This window comes from Lampris incognitus, chromosome 9 (genome assembly GCF_029633865.1).
Source record: "Lampris incognitus isolate fLamInc1 chromosome 9, fLamInc1.hap2, whole genome shotgun sequence".
NCBI classification, from domain to species: domain Eukaryota; kingdom Metazoa; phylum Chordata; class Actinopteri; order Lampriformes; family Lampridae; genus Lampris; species Lampris incognitus.
This window is the reverse complement of record NC_079219.1, coordinates 58,039,850-58,060,285: the sequence shown is the minus strand read 5'-3', so window position 1 is coordinate 58,060,285 and position 20,436 is coordinate 58,039,850. Positions and strand designations below refer to the sequence as shown.

Genomic DNA, 20,436 nt, shown 5'->3' with positions numbered 1-20,436 from the left:
ACACAGACAAACTACGTATAAACACCCAAACTAAATGCAAGGCACAACAAAGACACAGAATAATTTAGATTTTCAGACAAGCAAATGATTTTGTGAGTTAGACACAACACTGGCAGTTTGAACAAGCAGGGAAAAAAGAGCTACTGTCTGTCCTCACCTGTCCATCCAGCGGTGGCCTGCCTTTTCCAGTCCAGCGTCGCTGGACCTCTTGGCCAGACCCTGGTACATCGGCTCCAAGGAGCTCTCCGTCTCAGACTGAACCATCACCCAGGAGACGATCAGCCAGGTCTCGTTGATGATGGCGTAAGTGGACATGACCCCAGATGCCAGCGCCACCTCCCTGGTGTGGTCAGACCAGAAGACCTGCCCAAAAGTGCCCTGGAGGGCAGAACACTACTTTCTTGTGCGTCTTGAGCTTTCATAAAAGAGAAACAGAATTTTGGGGTTTATCTTACGAATATACTCACAGAAGATACTCGTGAAACAAATACTGATATTTTGGGTCGTTATCACACCACATTTGTCACGCCTCTTAAAAAGCTCGATACCGCACATCTGCTCTGACCTCTGACCTTCTATCAAATGGTTCAAAAGGTCAGGATGACGATAGTTATTCACACCTCTTCGATCCTTATCTGGGAGAGGGCAGAAAAAGCGCAGTGCATGTGTGTGTCCAGCAGGGGGGGGAGGAGGGTGGGGGGGCAGCAGGAGTGTTAAGGCACAGTGTGTGTGTGTGTGTGTGTGTGCGTGCACGTGCAAGAAGGGGGGGGGGTGTGAGAGGGGCAGGAGAAGACCACATATCAAAGACTGGAAGAAAAAGACATTGGATTAATCCCCTCTCTGAAAGCCCACTCCGGTACTACACAACAGCCCTACTAAAGGTTTACTTTCCCCAGACATGAAAAAAATAAAAAATCACACCTGTTGAAAATAAAGAAATCATTCATTGTTCAGTCAGAGATGAACCCAGCCACTGAGGATGCACAAGCCAGTGCATCCTTAGTGCCGGTCCCAGGCCCGGATAAATGGGGAGGGTTGCATCAGGAAGGGCATCCGGTATAACATCTTTGCCAAATCAAATATGCGGATCATAAATCAGATTTCCATACCGGGTCGGTCGAGGCTGGGTTACCAAAGATCGCCACCGGTACTGTTGGCCAGCAGGGTGCCGGTGGAAACTATGCTACTGTTGGGCGAAGGAGAAGGAGAGGGGGGAGGCATGTCCAGAGGCAGCTAGAGAGGAGGAAGGGTAGGAGTGTGGAGGTGAGAGTCAGAACTTTGAATGTTGGCACTATGACTGGTAAAGGGAGAGAGCTGGCTGACATGATGGAAAGAAGAAAGGTAGGCATACTGTGTGTGCAAGAGACCAGGTGGAAGGGGAGTAAGGCCAGGAGCATTGGAGGTGGCTTCAAACTCTTCTACCATGGTGTGAATGGGAGGAGTAATGGGGTAGGGGTAATTCTGAAAGAAGAGTACGTCAAGAGTGTGCTGGAGGTGAAGAGAGTGTCAGACAGAGTGATGAGTATGAAGCTGGAAATCGAAGGTTTATTGCTGAATATTATCAGCGCATATGTCCCGCAAGTTGGGTGTGAGATGGAAGAGCAAGAAAAACTCTGGAGTGAGTTGGACGACATGGTGGAGAGGGTACCCAAGGAGGAGAGAGTGGTGATTGGAACGGACTTAAATGAGCATGTTGGTGAAGGGAACAGAGGTGATGGGTAGGTGATGGGAAGGTATGGAGTTAAGGAGAGAAATGTGGAAGGACAGATGGTGGTGGATTTTGTGAAAAGGATGGAAATGGCTGTGGTGAATACATATTTCAAGAAGATGGAGGAACACAGGGTGACGTACAAGAGTGGAGGAAGGTGCACACAGGTGGACTATATCTTATGTAGAAGGCGCCATCTAAAAGGGATTGGAGACTGCAAGGTGGTGACATGGGAGAACGTAGCTAGGCAGCATCGGATGGTGGTCTGTAGGATGACTTTGGAGACCAGGAAGAGGAAGCGATCGAAGGCAGAGCCGAAGATCAAATGGTGGAAGTTGAAGAAGGAAGACTGTTGTGTGGTGTTCAGGGAGGAGTTTAGACAGGCACTGGGTGGTAGTGAAGAGTTGCCAGATGGCTGGAAAACCACTGCAGAAATAGTGAGGGAGACAGCTAGGAAGGTACTTGGTGTGTCATCAGGACAGAGGAAGGAAGACAAGGAGACTTGGTGGTGGGATGAGGAAGTACAGCAAAGTATACAGAGGAAGAGGTTGGCAAAGAAGAAGTGGGCTAGTCATAGAGATGAAGAAAGTAGACAGGAGTACAAGGAGATGCATCGTAAAGTGAAGAGAGAGGTGGTGAAGGCAAAGGAAAAGGCGTATGGTGAGTTGTATGACAGGTTAGACACTAAGGAAGGAGAAAAGGACTTGTACCGATTGGCTAGACAGAGGGACCGAGTTGCAAAGGATGTGCAGCAAGTTAGGGTGATCAAGGATAGAGATGGAAATGTGCTGACAAGCGAAGAGAGTGTGCTAAGAAGGTGGAAGGAGTACTTTGAGGGGCTGATGAATGAAGAAAATGAGAGAGAGAGAAGGGTGGATGATGTGGGGATAGTGAATCAGGAAGTTCAGTGGATTAGCAAAGAGGAAGTGAGGGCAGCTATGAAGAGGATGAAGAGTGGAAAGGCAGTTGGTCCTGATGACATACCTGTGGAGGCATGGAGATGTTTAGGAGAGATGGCAGTGGAGTTTTTAACTAGATGGTTTAACACAATCTTGGAAAGTGAGAGGATGCCTGAGGAGTGGAGAAGAAGATACTGGTACTGATTTTCAAGAACAAGGGTGATGTGCAGAACTGTAACAACTACAGAGGTATAAAGTTGATCAGCCACAGCCTGAAGATATGGGAAAGAGTAATAGGTGGAGAGGTGGTGATGATCAGCAGCAGCAGTATGGTTTCATGCCAGGAAAGAGCACCACAGATGTGATGTTTGCTTTGAGAATGTTGATGGAGAAGTATAGAGGAGGCCAGAAGGAGGCACATTGTGTTTTTGTAGATTTAGAGAAAGCTTACGACAGGGTGCCAAGAGAGGAGGTGTGGTATTGTATGAGGAAGTCAGGAGTGGCAGAGAGGTATGTAGGAGTGGTGCAGGATGTGTATGAGGGAAGTGTGACAATGGTGAGGTGGTGGTTGGAATGACAGATGGGTTCAGGGTGAAGGTGGGGTTACATCAAGGATGGGCTCTGAGCCCTTTCTTGTTTATAATGGTGATGGACAGGTTGACGGACGAGATCAGGCAGGAGTCTCTGTGGACGATGATGTTCGCGGATGACTGTGCTCTGTAGTGAGAGTAGGGTGGAGGTTGAGGAGAGCCTGGAGAGGTGGAGGTATGCGCTGGGGAGAAGAGGAATGAAAGTCAGAAGGAGCAAGACGGAATACATATGCGTGAATGAGAGAGAGGACAGTGGAATGGTGAGGATGCAAGGAGTGGAGGTGACGAAGGTGGATGAGTTTAAATACTTGGGGTCAACGGTCCAAAGTAACGGAGTGCAGGAGAGAGGTGAAGAAGAGAGTGCAGGCAGGGTGGAGTGGGTGGAGAAGAGTGTCAGGAGTGATGTGTGACAGAAGGGTACCAGCAAGAGTTAAAGGGAAGGTTTACAAGATGGTTGTGAGACCAGCTATGTTGTATGGTTTGGAGACGGTGGCATTGATGAAAAGACAGGAGGCAGAGCTGGAGGTGGCAGAGATGAAGATGATAAGATTTTCACTGGGAGTGATGAAGAAGGACAGGATTAGGAAGGAGTCTATTAGAGGGACAGCTCAGGTTGGACGGTTTGGAGACAAAGCAAGAGAGACAAGATGGAGGTGGTTTGGACATGTGTGGAGGAGAGATGCTGGGTATATTGGGAGAAGGATGCTGAATATGGAGCTGCCAGGGAAGAGGAGAAGAGGAAGGCCAAAGAGGAGGTTTATGGATGTGGTGAGGGAGGACATGGAGGTGGCTGGTGTGACAGAGGAAGATGCAGAGGACAGGAAGAGATGGAGACGGATGATCCGCTGTGGCGCCCCCTAACGGGAGCGGCCGAAAGTAGTAGTGGTTTACAAGTTTCACGATTCTCGCTTTGACATTTCCTGGTTGTACATGTGGCTGAAGAGCGTCGCGGGGATCGTTTGGTGGGCGGGGCTTAGCGGAGTGATACGCGGCAGGAGAGAGGCGGAAGGATTTGCATTGGACTGTTCAGTTTGCTGTCGATCAAAATTCTGTTTCAATTCGATCAATTGTATTTGCAGCTAGAAAATGCAACTTGGTCGACTGATTGATTGATTTTGAATAACAATATGTTCTTCAGTCTATTTTTTGGTTTGATTTTAGTTTATTTTGTCCTCTTTTATCATTACCCTTTTTTTAATCTGTGCATGTTCACTTTAAGTAAGAGAAGTCCAACTGCGTTTTAAGGCAGCGTGCTGTAAGAGTCAGAGTTGAGACGCTCCAGTGGGAGGAAATATCAACTTGACTCTACAGATAAACCCCAACATCATCAGGTCCAATCCTCAGACAGAAGGCTATCATAGAAACCATCATAAGCCTTTAAATCAATGACCACATCTATTCCGTTGCCTACCAACACGGGGATCGCCGTGTTACCTCCGGCTTGGTCGGGCGTCCCCTACAGACTCAATCGGCCATGTCTGCGGGTGGGAAGCCGGATGTGGGTATGTGTCCTGGTCGCTGCGCTAGCGCCACCTCTGGTCGGTCGGGGACCTGTTCGGGGGGAGGGGGAACGGCGTGATCCTCCCACGCGCTACGCCCCCCTGGTGAAACTCCTCACTGTCAGGGGAAAAGAAGCGGCTGGCGACTCCACGTGTATGGGAGGAGACACGTGGTAGTGTGCAGCCCTCCCCGGATCAGCAGAGGGGGCGGAGCAGCGACCGGGACGGCTCGGAAGAGAGTGGGGTACAACTGGGCAGAAACATGTGTGGGGGGGGGGAAATCAATGCCCGCATCTATTCCGTTGCCTACAAACACGGGGATCGCCGGTTCGAATCCCCGTGTTCCCTCCGGCTTGGTCGGGAGTCCCTACAGACTCAATCAGCCATGTCTGCGGGTGGGAAGATGTGTCCTGGTCGCTGCGCTAGCGCCACCTCTGGTCGGTCGAGGGGCCTGCTCGGGGGGCGGAGGGGGAACGGCGTGATCCTCCCACGCGCTACGCCCCCCTGGTGAAACTCCTCACTGTCAGGGGAAAAGAAGCGGCTGGCGACTCCACGTGTATGGGAGGAGACTTGTGGTAGTGTGCAGCCCTCCCCGGATCAGCAGAGGGGGCGGAGCAGCGACCGGGACGGCTCGGAAGAGAGTGGGGTACAACTGGGCAGAAACACGTGGGGGGGGGCAGAAACACGTGGGGGTGGGGTGGGGGGGAGAAATCAATGACCACAGATGACAGGCAGGAGATACATATATATCTTTGTTTATTGTATTTCTTTACATTATCTGAAACAAATGACGGGAAAATGAATTCATATCTCTTGCGAAAATCCACTAATAACCGAAAGACAAAAATGTATCCCTGATAGTGGGGCCTCTACTCACAGCAGACCCCGCGTCCCTTCACCCAAACCAAGAAAACAAACAGCTCACATGGAAACGCTTCACAGCTGGCATCCGGTCAACGCTCACTCACTCACTCATGCGCAACGCTCGGACCGGGGGGGAGGGGGGGCCGACACCCCTCACGCGGAGGACCCGCCGCCACGCGTCATGACGCGTCACGACGCGCGACGGCCAGCGGTTTCTCGGCACCCCAACCCCACCACCATTTTCTCCGTATTTGGTTTTAAAATCCCCCATTTTAATGCACAAAGTGTCGGAACCAGATTGGTCACACGTTCACGTGAAGAGTATCGATCACCCTCGAGCGTCAACTTCTTCTTCTTCTTCTTCTTCTGCTCCTCCTCGTGTTGTAGAATCCCTTAGTGCATTTGCTTTGCTCAAGATTTCCTGAGAATATTTGCAGCAACGAACAAAAAAAAAAAAACCCAAAACAAAACAAAACAAGAATCCAAGGCAGCGTCACCCCCGACGGTACAGCTACTACATCACCTACACACACAGCGGCGCTACCAAGCAGCAAGTAAGCCAGGAGACCCAACGTGGATGGAGAGTTCAGGGATCGACAGCTCGTTAAGCATCTAGTTCCATCTCAAATGATACTGAGTGAGTGCAGTGGATAGATATCGGAGAAGATGGTCGAGAAACACAACAACAACAACAACAACAACAAAAGAAGCTTGAAGCTCTCAAATCTCATAGTGCAAATAAATCAGACGTACAAACGCGTTTCTACACAGCAAAGGAGTGCACACAGGTCCAGACCGGTAGGCTACTAAGGGCTGGTAACAGGAATGAAAAGAAAACACAACCAAAAAACTGCATGCCCACCCCCCCTCCCTCCTTTAAAGACACAACTTTATCACCACTATTATTCACAGAAGAGCTTTACGCCCCTGCTCCACCACGTGGTGCCGGCTCGGCTCGGCTCGGCTCGGCTCCACCCGCCCTTTCCCCGCCCGCTTCCGATAAAGTACCGGCATGTTGGTACCTGCCACCACTTCTCTGGTACCGCTTTTGTCAAGGTTCCAAACAAACTGGAGGGGTGGGGGTGGGGGGGGGGGGTGGGGGGGGTGGAGAGCCGAAAATCAGACTCAGAAGTGGAAAACGACACAGAAGCGAGCCGAGCCGAGCCGGAACCACGTGGTGGAGAAGGGGCATTATCAGCCTACTTCTCTGCAAAAGGCCCTCGCGGCCACTATAGTCTCAAGGGTCATCCGAGGAGAGCACGAAGGAGGTGCTCCGAGACACGCCAATGGCCCCCTGGACTCTACGGAGGTCCGACTACTAAAGGACCGCCATGCCGAGGCGAGTCATACAGTACTTAACTAACCAGCCACGACCCCGCTGCTCCACCCCCGCTGCTCCACCCCCGCTCCACCCCGGCAGCAGCAGAGCGGCGACGGCTTGTTGCGGCGTTGCAGCTCCGCGAAAGGTTTTGACCCCTCTTGACCCTTCTCCTCTGGTCCCTCCCCTCCTCCCCCTCTCTCTCCTATCTGCCCCAGAGGCTGGAATGTGCCCGGTTCGCTCCAGTAGTACCTGATGGGGTCGGTTCCAAATGTGCAAAGAATGCGTAAGCGGAAGAATTGCCAACAGAAGACACATAAAAGCCCTTACAAGGGGGCATTTTGGTGTTGTTTTGGGGGGGGGGGGGAGATGTTCCACCGACATGTCAAACACAATGCAGCTTCTCGTTAAGACTTGAGGATAAAAAAAAACAAAAAAAACCCAAAACAGAATCGGAAGGACCCCTGCTCTGCGTACGTAGGTGTCCCATGTCAAGCCCCCTGATTTAGGTCCCGCGACAGGTTTTAAACAGAAACGCCTCCAATAAATAACAAAAAAATAAATAAATAAATAGAGAAGGAGAGGGTGAGCGGTTCTGCTCGTCGGCGCCTCCTTCTCTCTTTTCTTTTCTTTCTTTGTTTGTTTGTTTTTTTTTTTTTTTGCAAACAAGGAAATGCAAAAGAGTGCATTGGAAGACTGAAGGACAGCCTTTTGGAAAGGAGGAATGGTCCACAACATACAAAAAAAAAAAAATTACACGCAAAAAGCAACCCATATTTCTAATAAACAATTACTAAATGACCCGGAATTTGTTAGGTTTTGGTTTTTTTTTTGGTGTTTTTTTTTTGTTTTTTGTTTTTTTTTGGTCAGGCATTTTATGTAGAGCACCGTGGCTCAGAGACACTCACATAAAAGAAGTAGTTCCTCTCTCATGGCTATCAAAACGGTTGGGGGAAAATAACCCAACCCCAACTATGGCTACGACCCCACCTCTCCTCTCCCTCTTACGACTTAAGACGTAGTGGAGCTAAAATCTTTGGTTTAAGCACCCGGCAACAGGGAATATTCCCGCCATTTACCCAGAAAGGTTGGAAAAGCATTATTGCTTGTAAGCCACCGAGCTAACCCTGATTGCGTTTGACTTGTACTCCCACCCGCGGCCAGCAGAGGTCACTGCGCACACCAACTCGTCCTCTCCCACCTGATATGACTTCTAAATTGCACCTGGATCAATACATTGTGTGATTTGACCAAAATATACATTTTTCAAGCACTCTTGCGCGTGTCAGCACTGGATTTCAGTTTGCATAGTGACAGAAAGACGTCCCGGGGACGAACACGCCCGGCACGCCCGGCACGCCCGGCGGCGGCGGCGGCTCCAAAGCAACGAAGGAACAGGCCGGACATCAAGTACAAAACAGTTACAGAGCAAACTAAAAACAGATAAAAAAAACAGCCGGATAGAATCAAATTCAAAGAAACGAAGGAACAAAAACAAACTTACAATGAATTTGAAAACCCGTTTACATTTTTTTTCTTTTTGCATCTTTTATATCTTTTTTTTTTTTTTTACATTTTTTTAAGCGCTCCCTAAATTGAGCAGCGGGTCATTTCGTCCGGCCACCTGAGTGAGATTTTATTTATTCATTTAATCCGGAGACTTAATCTCACACACACACACACACACACACACGCACACACCCACACTATTCTTCCTCTTCCTCCTCCTCTCCCATTTCCTCTCCCCATCTGTCATGTCGAACAGCAGGAGAGTGTCCTCCTCCTGGCTCCTCTTCCTCCTCGGCCTCCCTGGCCCCTCGTGGCTCCAGGCCCCGGAGGAGGAGGTCAGGGACGGGGTACCCCGGCACCCCGTGAGTCCCGAGGTGGGCCAGCGCCTGAAGGGCGAGAGACCTCTCCCTCTCGACGTCGCCCTGGAACATCAGCATGGGGCCGGCGCCGGACCCGTTTCCTCCCCCGCTCAGCAGCCTGCGGGGGAGGAACGCCGACGAGTGGGCTTGCAGAGGGTGAGGCTCCAGCGGGCTGGACCGATCTCTCCCGCCTCCCTCCCCGGAGCCCTCCTCCCCGTGCCCGGACCCACGCCTGGGCCGGCGCGTGCGGACCTCCAGGCAGCTGTGGCCCTTGCGGTGACGCTGGAGGTGGTCCTCGCGGGCGAAGGCCTTGTGGCACAGCGGGCACTCGAAGGGCCGCGCCCCGCTGTGCAGGGACAGATGGTTTTTGAGGTCGTAGGAGTGCAGGAACCGGGCCGGGCAGTGGGGGCAGGGGTAGGGACGCTCGCCGGTGTGTTTCCTCATGTGGATCTTCAGCTTGTCATTCCTGACGGAGACAGGAGGGAGGAAATGGGAGAACGAACTTCAGATATCGGACATAAATGTGAGGGGGACCACGGGCCTCATTCGTCAACCAGCCGTACGTACGAATTGGGTTTTTTTTTTAGCCCTTAAGTTTGTCTGACAGGCAGCAGCAAAGCCTGATGGGTATTTGTAATTCCTTCCCCATGACACCCGTCCTCTACCTCTTGCAACGAGCAACCACCCAGGCCCGCAAAGACACCGGTGTTAACCAGCTGGGGTCTAAATTCAGGGGTCCCCCGGGTTCTGCTCGGGTCTCCCGGGTTCTACACGGCTCTGTGAGACAAACTTCAGGGCTAAAAAATCCCATGGGTGTGTCAGAACAAATTTGGTCATATGAACGATCGGCTAATGAGGCCCAAAGCCTGGTCAAGTATAGTAACCAGGACCGGAGCTCAGGCCCAAAGCCTGGTCAAGTATAGTAACCAGGACCGGAGCTGAGGCCCAAAGCCTGGTCAAGTATAGTAACCAGGACCGGAGCTCAGGCCCAAAGCCTGGTCAAGCATAGTAACCAGGACCGGAGCTCAGGCCCAAAGCCTGGTCAAGTATAGTAACCAGGACCGGAGCAGAGGCCCAAAGCCTGGTCAAGCATAGTAACCAGGACCGGAGCTCAGGCCCAAAGCCTGGTCAAGCATAGTAACCAGGACCGGAGCAGAGGCCCAAAGCCTGGTCAAGTATAGTAACTAGGACCGGAGCTGAGGCCCAAAGCCTGGTCAAGCATAGTAACCAGGACCGGAGCTCAGGCCCAAAGCCTGGTCAAGCATAGTAACCAGGACCGGCGCTGAGGCCCAGAGCCTGGTCAAGCATAATAACCAGGACCGGCGCTCAGGCCCAGAGCCTGGTCAAGTATAGTAACCAGGACCGGAGCTGAGGCCCAAAGCCTGGTCAAGCATAGTAACCAGGACCGGAGCTGAGACCCAAAGCCTGGTCAAGTATAGTAACCAGGACCGGAGCTGAGGCCCAAAGCCTGGTCAAGCATAGTAACCAGGACCGGAGCTGAGACCCAAAGCCTGGTCAAGCATAGTAACCAGGACCGGAGCTCAGGCCCAGAGCCTGGTCAAGCATAGTAACCAGGACCGGAGCTCAGGCCCAGAGCCTGGTCAAGCATAGTAACCAGGACCGGAGCTGAGGCCCAAAGCCTGGTCAAGCATAGTAACCAGGACCGGAGCTCAGGCCCAGAGCCTGGTCAAGCATAGTAACCAGGACCGGAGCTGAGGCCCAAAGCCTGGTCAAGCATAATAACCAGGACCGGCGCTCAGGCCCAGAGCCTGGTCAAGCATAGTAACCAGGACCGGAGCTCAGGCCCAGAGCCTGGTCAAGCATAGTAACCAGGACCGGAGCTCAGGCCCAAAGCCTGGTCAAGCATAGTAACCAGGACCGGAGCTCAGGCCCAGAGCCTGGTCAAGCATAGTAACCAGGACCGGAGCTGAGGCCCAAAGCCTGGTCAAGCATAATAACCAGGACCGGCGCTCAGGCCCAGAGCCTGGTCAAGCATAGTAACCAGGACCGGAGCTCAGGCCCAGAGCCTGGTCAAGCATAGTAACCAGGACCGGAGCTGAGGCCCAAAGCCCGGTCAAACATAGTAACCAGGACCGGAGCTGAGGCCCAAAGCCCGGTCAAGCATAGTAACCAGGACCGGAGCTGAGGCCCAGAGCCCGGTCAAGCATAGTAACCAGGACCGGAGCTGAGGCCCAGAGCCTGGTCAAGCATAGTAACCAGGACCGGAGCTGAGGCCCAAAGCCTGGTCAAGCATAGTAACCAGGACCGGAGCTCAGGCCCAAAGCCTGGTCAAGCATAGTAACCAGGACCGGAGCTCAGGCCCAAAGCCTGGTCAAGCATAGTAACCAGGACCGGTAACACGGGGATCGCCGGTTTGAATCCCCGTGTTGGTAGGCAACGGAGCAGACCGCCACGCCCCCCGGCCCCCCTTGTAAAAGCGTTTCTAAACAGCACATCAGGGACGGAAAACAGGCGGCAATTGTTTATAGCGTACTTGTTAAACATGCCGGTTGGCACGGGTGGCGCTAGAGCATCAGGTCCGGGGACGCGGAATTTGCGAAACATTACATCAAACCCCCCCCCCCCAAAAAAAACATTTTAAGCCAAATTAGTTCCCCTTTCCCCCCAAATTAATTTAGTTTTTAATCACGGCGTCGCTCCAACCAACACACACTGCTGTCCTGCACGCCGCTCGCTAAGCTGAACCGCAATGTCGGGGACCTTAAATTACAGTCGCCATCGCTAAAGAAGAAAAGTAACAGTCGAGGAAAAAAGATAAATTACATATATATATATATATATATATATATATATATATATATATATATATGTAATTTATCTTTTCCAGCATGTGAATGGATATATATATATATATATATATACACACACAATTTATCTTTTCCAGCATGTGAATGGATATATATATATATATATATATATATATACACATACATATATATACATATATACACATATATATACATACACACATATATATATATATACACACACATATACACACACACACATATATACATACACACATATATACATATATATACATACATACATACATACACATACATACACATACATACATACATATACACATATATATATATACATATACATACACACACATATATACATACATACATACATATACATACACACATATATATGTGTGTGTGTGTGTATATATGTATATGTATATATATGTATATGTATGTATACACACACACACACACACACACACACACATATATATATATATGCATACACATATTCACATGCTGGATGATTATTCTGATCATAGGTAGATCTTGAGGATTTACGTTAAACCTTCTCAGTGATAGTTTTGGAGAAGCCTCCCCTGGTCTCTTAGTAGCGCCCCCCCCAGGCCGCCAGGATAAACAGTATTTCTGTAATGGGGGGGGGCTGTCTGACTTGTTGGCCATGGCTGACTCACACCCAGAGCCCCTACTGAGGCTCTGCGTCTGATGGCGACCGGCCGCCACAACGCTAACCAGCTGTGATAAGTATGGTTTATCATGAGAGGCACCGTACCGGGTGAAGCGGACCCCGCAGGCGGAGCACTGGAAGGGCTTCTCTCCGGTGTGGGTTCTCATGTGGCGGGGCAGCTTCCCCGCCCCGTGGATGATCTTCTGACAGACGGGGCACTGCTGAGGCGTCTGGGATTTCCTCTTCCTGCCCCCGCTCACGGCGGACGCCACCAACCCTCGCTCCACCACAGAGGCGGGGATCGTCGTGGTGGGAGCCACGACACCGTCGATGCCGAAACCCTCCATCTCTTCGTTCTCCGACAGCCTATCGTTTGAGGGTGGGGCAGGCGGAGGGTGGGCTCCAGGGGGTTGTTTGCGTGGCCAGTGAACCCCCCCGTTCACGGTGGTCCTCTGCTCCGCGGCTCTGCCTCTGCCGGGGTCCCCGTTCTGCCCAGCTTCGAGGTGGTGGTGGTGGTGGTGGTGGTGCTGCTGCTCCTCCCGTTCGGGGCTAGGAGGCTGGGTGCAGGGCAGGGAGTGGAGGCTTTCCAGTACAGGGGAGCGGTGGGAGATGGCGGGCGGCGGGGGCAGCGGGCTTACGGCGGCGGGGTGCGACTCGAATTTCTTCACCTTTTTCCTGTCCGTCTTTCTCCTCGAGCCTTTCTCCGCCCGGCCCTCGCCCGCCGCCGCTCTCTCCCTCTCGGCGTGCTGGGCCCGCTCCTCCGCCTGCACCTCCGCCTCCGCCGTCTCCCCCAGGATTTCCCTGCACGCGTCGGCCACGCACTTGATCCCGAGGAGCTGGGCCCCGCGCAGCACGTCCCTCATCCCGGAGCTCCGGATGGTCAGCGTGGCCGTGTAGGCGAACTCCAGCAGGGCGTCCAGGGCGTCGGGCGCCACGCAGTCCAGTTGGCACACGCGGAAGCTTCCTCCGCCCCCCTCGGCCTCCCGGCCTCCCTGCCCTCCCACCTCCTCCGCCCCAAACAGCTGGCGGAAGTAGAGGCTGACGGCGGCCATGACGGAGCGGTGGGTCAGGTAGCGCGCCCCGCGGGAGGTCAGCGTGAGGTCACACAGGAGTCCCGCCCTCCTCTGGTCATTGAGATGGGACAGGAGCTCGTTGCTGTGCTCCGGGAAGGGGATCCCAATCAGGTCGTCCTCTCCTGGAGACATTGCCACCTGCAGGAATGGAGGGGAACAGCAGGTGAGTAAGGAGACGGCGTTAACAGCTCTAGGCTGTGGCATTACAAAGCCACGTTCTGCCTTTGATTTGGATCAAGTCAGTTTTGCTTCTTTTGATGCAGGGGAACTGGTGTGTCATAAGTACCGATGACCTAACCGAGCCGCACTCCTGCGGCTTGTGGGAACGAGTGCTCGACCTTTGACTCCGTCGCAGAGAGCCGGGTATGTAACTTGGTTCGGAGGAAATAAACCTTCCCTGGCGTGACTCGACACAGGCAGTCGTCTTTCACGCGCGTGGCCATTTTATCAAGGGCTTAGCGTCACCTCTCCCCCTTATCCTCCTAACCTCTCCTCTCCTCTCTCCCCACCCTCTTGCCCTTTCTCCCTAGATTACTAAATCGGGAGGAGGCGACCTTGGCTCACACGGTGGGGGTGGGGGAAACAGGAAGGCAGAAAGTGTGAGAGAGAGGCGGCGGGGGTGGGTGGGGTGGGGGGGGGGTGGGGAGAGAAGGTAGGAGGGGTGGCAAGAGAAAGAAATGTCTGGTAGAGAAACGAGAGACCGAAGCGCAGCATAGGTGAGGGTGAGGAAGGCGAAGGGGACGGGGTTGTGTAATGCAGGTTAATTCTGGTGCGAGGCCTGATCTAGCATTAGCCGTCTGACGAGACTACCTGGGGCGAGAGGCGGCGGGTGAGAGAGGAGGAAGTCGGGGGGAAGGAGGGTGAGGAAGTGATGCGTTAGCGGCGGCGGAGGGGGCGACCGGGCGAGAGAACGAGGAAGGGGAGACGTGGCGGAGACGAGAGCGGATTAGCATGCTTACTAAGTGTGAAACTCAAGATGGATATTTGCCTCGTACGAGCAGCTTCCAACACTGGCTGGGGGGGGTATGAGTCGAACGTGTGGCTTACAAACAAAACGGGGCAACACTTCCTGTCAGCCCCATCGCAGCTGGTCTCTCTGGGACGGGGGGGGGGAGGGGGGGACGGGAGGAGGGGGGAGGGGGGGCAGTCTTACCCAGAAAGGTGCCGGCGTGGGCGCAGGTCTTTGTTCCAACCGAGCAGTTACACACCTGTGACTCCTGATCGAGTCCCGCGGCAGAGGCTGCACCGGCGGACCGGGGGGTTTCTGGGTAAGACTGCCCACCCCACCCCCCCACCCCCCCAGGAAGTGATCGGGGATCAGGGTCTGAAATACACGAGGACTCTCGTCCCCGGCCTCACCCGCACGTTACCTGCTCGGCAATCTCTCGTGTGCACCCGAGCGGACCAGATTTTCCACAAACAAGTGACTCTCTAGACGCCCCCCCCTCCCTCCCCCTCCCCTCCCCCCCTCGCCACTACCACCTCCCTGCCGTAGCAACCAGCAGCCCCCCCCCCCGGCCATCCAGTAATAACCTGCGGTGGTGCACAGAGTGCTGTGCACATTCACCCGACTAACCTGCTCCCAGAAAAAACACACCCTATTGAACACACAGCCACACTAATAAGCAAACAACACACACACACACGCACACACTCAGTTGTGTGTCGCTTTCTTGTCGAACCCCTTCCTTCCTTTTTGTTTTGCACAGACACAAAAAATAAGAAACGCAGCCCCATCGACAACCTCCTGAACCCTCGTGTCAAACGTTCACCTCCCCTCCATCACCTCCCCTCCACCCCCCTCCTCCCCCCCCGTGTGTCCATCCTTCCCCGTCCCGGGCCGAGCCGGAGCCGGAGAGGCCCGAACGAGATCCTACCTTGCCCATTTTCATCGGCCGGGGCGCCGTTGACTGAAGTCGAGGCTGCTGTGCGTGCGTCATGGCATCCGTCCTCTCGCTCTCCCCCCTCCCTCCCTTCCCCCTCGTCTTCTGTCTTCGAAAACACCGCTCAGCCCCTTCTGGGTCTTTCTTCTTCTTCTTTCTTCTTCTTCTTCTAGGTTTCCTCCTCTCCTCTCAGAAGTTCAAAAGTTCTGGTGTCTTTTGAAGCTGTGGGCTCGCGAAGACGGGGTTAGACGCTCATCCCTGGGGATGTCTCGGTGTCTTCACCGCCGTCTCTCGCTCGCTCTTCCTGTCGTCTGAAAAGAAGGCGAACGGTGACGGAGGAAGATAGAGAGATAACTACGCGCCCCCTCTCCAAAAAATTGCAACGGCCCGATTTCCGAACACTTTCCGATAAACACGATTTCCGGCGCCGACCGGTCTCCACTCGTGCAGCCCTTCTGCAGAGGACGCGGTCTCCACGTCTGCAGCAGCTGCAGCGGCGGCGGCGGCGGCGGCGCCGCGGACACGCACTCCCCGACAACGCAAGTGTTCAATATCGCCTCCTCCACACGTTAACGCACAAATACAGAAATGAGCCGAGCTCCGGGCCCGGTCAGAAGCGAACCCCGGCGCCAAACCAGAGCGCTTCTGAAATGTCGGCATCGCGACCTCAAAATCTAAATCTCAAAGTTTGTCTGTAGATTTCTTCTTCTCTCACTCTTCTAAATGCATCGTATTTCGACAAATGTCTAAGAACCCCGAATCATATTGGTGGTATGAGTCACCTCACTTTCATGAACACACATCCAGGTAGGCGCAATATGAGAATTCTACACCGTATTCTGCCGCACAACACAGTGGTGCTCAAACTGGTGCAGCAAGCTCCCTTTTTAGTCACGAACGAACCGAACTTCGCCCTCCGGCTGAGGCGAAACAGCACCAGTCAAGTACGAGTTCTTCACGTTACACAACATTACATTACACATTACACAACACGTTTCTGCTCAGGCAACTCCCGCCACGCCAGGCATCCATCAGGGCATCCATCATGCCACGGCATGGTGTGTGTCAGTCATGGTATGGGGTGTGTCCGTCATGGCATGGTGTGTGTCCATCATGGTATGGTGTGTGTCCGTCATGGCATGGTGTGTGTCCGTCATGGCACGGTGTGGGGTGTGTCTGTCATGGCATGGTGTGTGTCCATCATGGTATGGTGTGTGTCAGTCATGGTATGGGGTGTGTCTGTCATGGTATGGGGTGTGTGTCATGGCATGGTGTGGTGTGTGTCTGTCATGGCATGGTGTGGTGTGTGTCTGTCATGGTATGGGGTGTGTCTGTCATGGTATGGGGTGTGTCTGTCATGGTATGGGGTGTGTCTGTCATGGCATGGTGTGTGTCCATCATGGTATGGGGTGTGTCCGTCATGGCATGGTGTGTGTCCGTCATGGCACGGTGTGGGGTGTGTCTGTCATGGCATGGTGTGTGTCCATCATGGTATGGTGTGTGTCAGTCATGGTATGGGGTGTGTCTGTCATGGTATGGGGTGTGTGTCATGGCATGGTGTGGTGTGTGTCTGTCATGGCATGGTGTGGTGTGTGTCTGTCATGGTATGGGGTGTGTCTGTCATGGTATGGGGTGTGTCTGTCATGGTATGGGGTGTGTGTCATGGTATGGGGTGTGTCTGTCATGGTATGGGGTGTGTCTGTCATGGTATGGGGTGTGTCTGTCATGGTATGGGGTGTGTCTGTCATGGTATGGGGTGTGTGTCATGGTATGGGGTGTGTCTGTCATGGTATGGGGTGGTGTGTGTCATGGCATGGTGTGGTGTGTGTCTGTCATGGCATGGTGTGGTGTGTGTCATGGCATGGTGTGGTGTGTGTCTGTCATGGCATGGTGTGGTGTGTGTCCATCATGGTATGGTGTGTGTCCATCATGGTATGGTGTGTGTCTGTCATGGTATGGGGTGTGTCTGTCATGGTATGGTGTGTGTCCGTCATGGTATGGTGTGTGTCCGTCATGGCATGGTGTGTGTCCGTCATGGTATGGGGTGTGTCCGTCATGGCATGGTGTGTGTCCATCATGGTATGGTGTGTGTCCATCATGGTATGGGGTGTGTCTGTCATGGTATGGTGTGTGTCCGTCATGGCATGGTGTGTGTCCGTCATGGTATGGTGTGGTGTGTGTCATGGCATGGTGTGTGTCCGTCATGGCATGGTGTGTGTCCGTCATGGCATGGTGTGTGTCCGTCATGGCACGGTGTGGGGTGTGCCTGTCATGGCATGGTGTGTGTCCGTCATGGCACGGTGTGGGGTGTGCCTGTCATGGTATGGTGTGTGTTCTTCATGGCATGGTGTGTGTCCGTCATGGCATGGTGTGGTGTGTGTCCATCATGGTATGGTGTGTGTCCATCATGGTGTGGTGTGTGTCCGTCATGGTGTGGTGTGTGTCCATCATGGTATGGTGTGTGTCCGTCATGGCATGGTATGGTGTGTGTCCATCATGGTATGGTGTGTGTCCATCATGGTGTGGTGTGTGTCCGTCATGGTATGGGGTGTACGTCATGGCATGGTGTGTGTCCGTCATGGCATGGTGTGGTGTGTGTCCGTCATGGTGTGGTGTGTGTCCGTCATGGTGTGGTGTGTGTCCGTCATGGTATGGTGTGGTGTGTGTCATGGTATGGGGTGTGCGTCATGGCATGGTGTGGGGTGTGTCTGTCATGGCATGGTGTGTGTCCGTCATGGTATGGTGTGGGGTGTGTCTGTCATGGTATGGTGTGGGGTGTGTCATGGTATGGTGTGTGTCCGTCATGGTATGGTGTGGTGTGTGTCATGGCATGGCATGGTGTGTGTCCGTCATGGTATGGGGTGTGTCTGTCATGGTATGGGGTGTGTCTGTCATGGTATGGGGTGTGTCTGTCATGGTATGGGGTGTGTCTGTCATGGTATGGTGTGTGTCCGTCATGGCATGGTGTGTGTCCGTCATGGCACGGTATGGGGTGTGTCTGTCATGGCATGGTGTGTGTCCGTCATGGTATGGTGTGTGTCCGTCATGGTATGGTGTGGTGTGTGTCTGTCATGGCATGGTGTGTGTCTGTCATGGCATGGTGTGTGTCCGTCATGGTATGGTGTGGTGTGTGTCATGGCATGGTGTGTGTCCGTCATGGCACGGTGTGGTGTGTGTCTGTCATGGTATGGTGTGGGGTGTGTCTGTCATGGCATGGTGTGTGTCCGTCATGGTATGGTGTGGTGTGTGTCATGGCATGGTGTGTGTCCGTCATGGCACGGTGTGTGTCTGTCATGGTGTGGGGTGTGTCCGTCATGGCATGGTGTGTGGTGTGTCTGTCATGGCATGGTGTGTGTCCGTCATGGCACGGTGTGTGTCTGTCATGGTGTGGGGTGTGTCTGTCATGGCATGGTGTGTGTCCGTCATGGTATGGTGTGGGGTGTGCCTGTCATGGTATGGTGTGTGTCCGTCATGGCATGGTGTGGGGTGTGCCTGTCATGGTATGGTGTGTGTCCGTCATGGCATGGTGTGGGGTGTGCCTGTCATGGTATGGTGTGTGTCCGTCATGGCATGGTGTGGGGTGTGCCTGTCATGGTATGGTGTGGGGTGTGTCATGGCATGGTGTGTGTCCGTCATGGTATGGTGTGGGGTGTGTCTGTCATGGTATGGTGTGGGGTGTGTCTGTCATGGTATGGTGTGGGGTGTGTCTGTCATGGTATGGTGTGGGGTGTGTCTGTCATGGTATGGTGTGGGGTGTGTCTGTCATGGTATGGTGTGGGGTGTGTCTGTCATGGTATGGTGTGGGGTGTGTCATGGCATGGTGTGTGTCCGTCATGGTATGGTGTGGGGTGTGTCTGTCATGGTATGGTGTGGGGTGTGTCATGGCATGGTGTGTGTCCGTCATGGTATGGTGTGGGGTGTGTCTGTCATGGTATGGTGTGGGGTGTGTCATGGTATGGTGTGTGTCCGTCATGGTATGGTGTGGTGTGTGTCATGGCATGGCATGGTGTGTGTCCGTCATGGTATGGGGTGTGTCTGTCATGGTATGGGGTGTGTCTGTCATGGTATGGTGTGTGTCCGTCATGGCATGGTGTGTGTCCGTCATGGCACGGTGTGGGGTGTGTCTGTCATGGCATGGTGTGTGTCCGTCATGGTATGGTGTGTGTCCGTCATGGTATGGTGTGGTGTGTGTCTGTCATGGCATGGTGTGTGTCTGTCATGGCATGGTGTGTGTCCGTCATGGTATGGTGTGGTGTGTGTCTGTCATTGCATGGTGTGTGTCCGTCATGGTATGGTGTGGTGTGTGTCATGGCATGGTGTGTGTCCGTCATGGCACGGTGTGGTGTGTGTCTGTCATGGTATGGTGTGGGGTGTGTCTGTCATGGCATGGTGTGTGTCCGTCATGGTATGGTGTGGTGTGTGTCATGGCATGGTGTGTGTCCGTCATGGCACGGTGTGGTGTGTGTCTGTCATGGTATGGTGTGGGGTGTGTCTGTCATGGCATGGTGTGTGTCCGTCATGGTATGGTGTGGTGTGTGTCATGGCATGGTGTGTGTCCGTCATGGCACGGTGTGTGTCTGTCATGGTGTGGGGTGTGTCCGTCATGGCATGGTGTGTGGTGTGTCTGTCATGGCATGGTGTGTGTCCGTCATGGCACGGTGTGTGTCTGTCATGGTGTGGGGTGTGTCTGTCATGGCATGGTGTGTGTCCGTCATGGCATGGTGTGGGGTGTGCCTGTCATGGTATGGTGTGTGTTCTTCATGGCATGGTGTGTGTCCGTCATGGCATGGTGTGTGTCCGTCATGGCATGGTGTGATGCCGTCATGGCATGGTGTGTGTCCGTCATGGCATGGGGTGTGCGTCATGGTATGGGGTGTGTGTCCGTCATGGTATGGTGTGATGCCATCATGGCATGGTGTGGTGTGTGTCCATCATGGCATGGTGTGGTGTGTGTCCATCATGGCATGGTGTGTGTCCGTCATGGCATGGTGTGGTGTGTGTCCGTCATGGCATGGTGTGTGTCCGTCATGGCATGGTGTGTGTCCGTCATGGCACGGTGTGATGCCGTCATGGCATGGTGTGTGTCCGTCATGGCATGGTGTGTGTCCGTCATGGCATGGTGTGTGTCCGTCATGGCATGGCATGGTGTGTGTCCGTCATGGCATGGTGTGTGTCCGTCATGGCATGGTGTGTGTCCGTCATGGCATGGTGTGTGTCTGTCATGGCATGGTGTGTGTGCGTCATGGCATGGTGTGTGTCCGTCATGGCATGG

The 20,436-nt window shown here is 53.5% G+C and overlaps 1 protein-coding gene across 2 annotated transcripts in view; it reads right to left on the bottom strand.

The window, feature by feature from the left end:
- Positions 1-6,677: 6,677 nt before the first annotated feature.
- The window catches only part of zbtb7b (zinc finger and BTB domain containing 7B), a 43,550-nt gene continuing 29,791 nt past the window's right edge, over positions 6,678-20,436 (bottom strand). For both annotated transcript variants that reach the window (XM_056286307.1, XM_056286308.1), the window contains 2 exons: positions 12,314-13,419; positions 6,678-9,212 (listed from right to left, as the gene is read on the bottom strand). In XM_056286307.1, the coding sequence (XP_056142282.1) occupies positions 8,585-9,212; positions 12,314-13,413 (1,728 nt within the window). In that variant the 5' untranslated portion in view covers positions 13,414-13,419 and the 3' untranslated portion in view covers positions 6,678-8,584. The remainder of the gene's footprint in view (positions 9,213-12,313; positions 13,420-20,436) is intronic.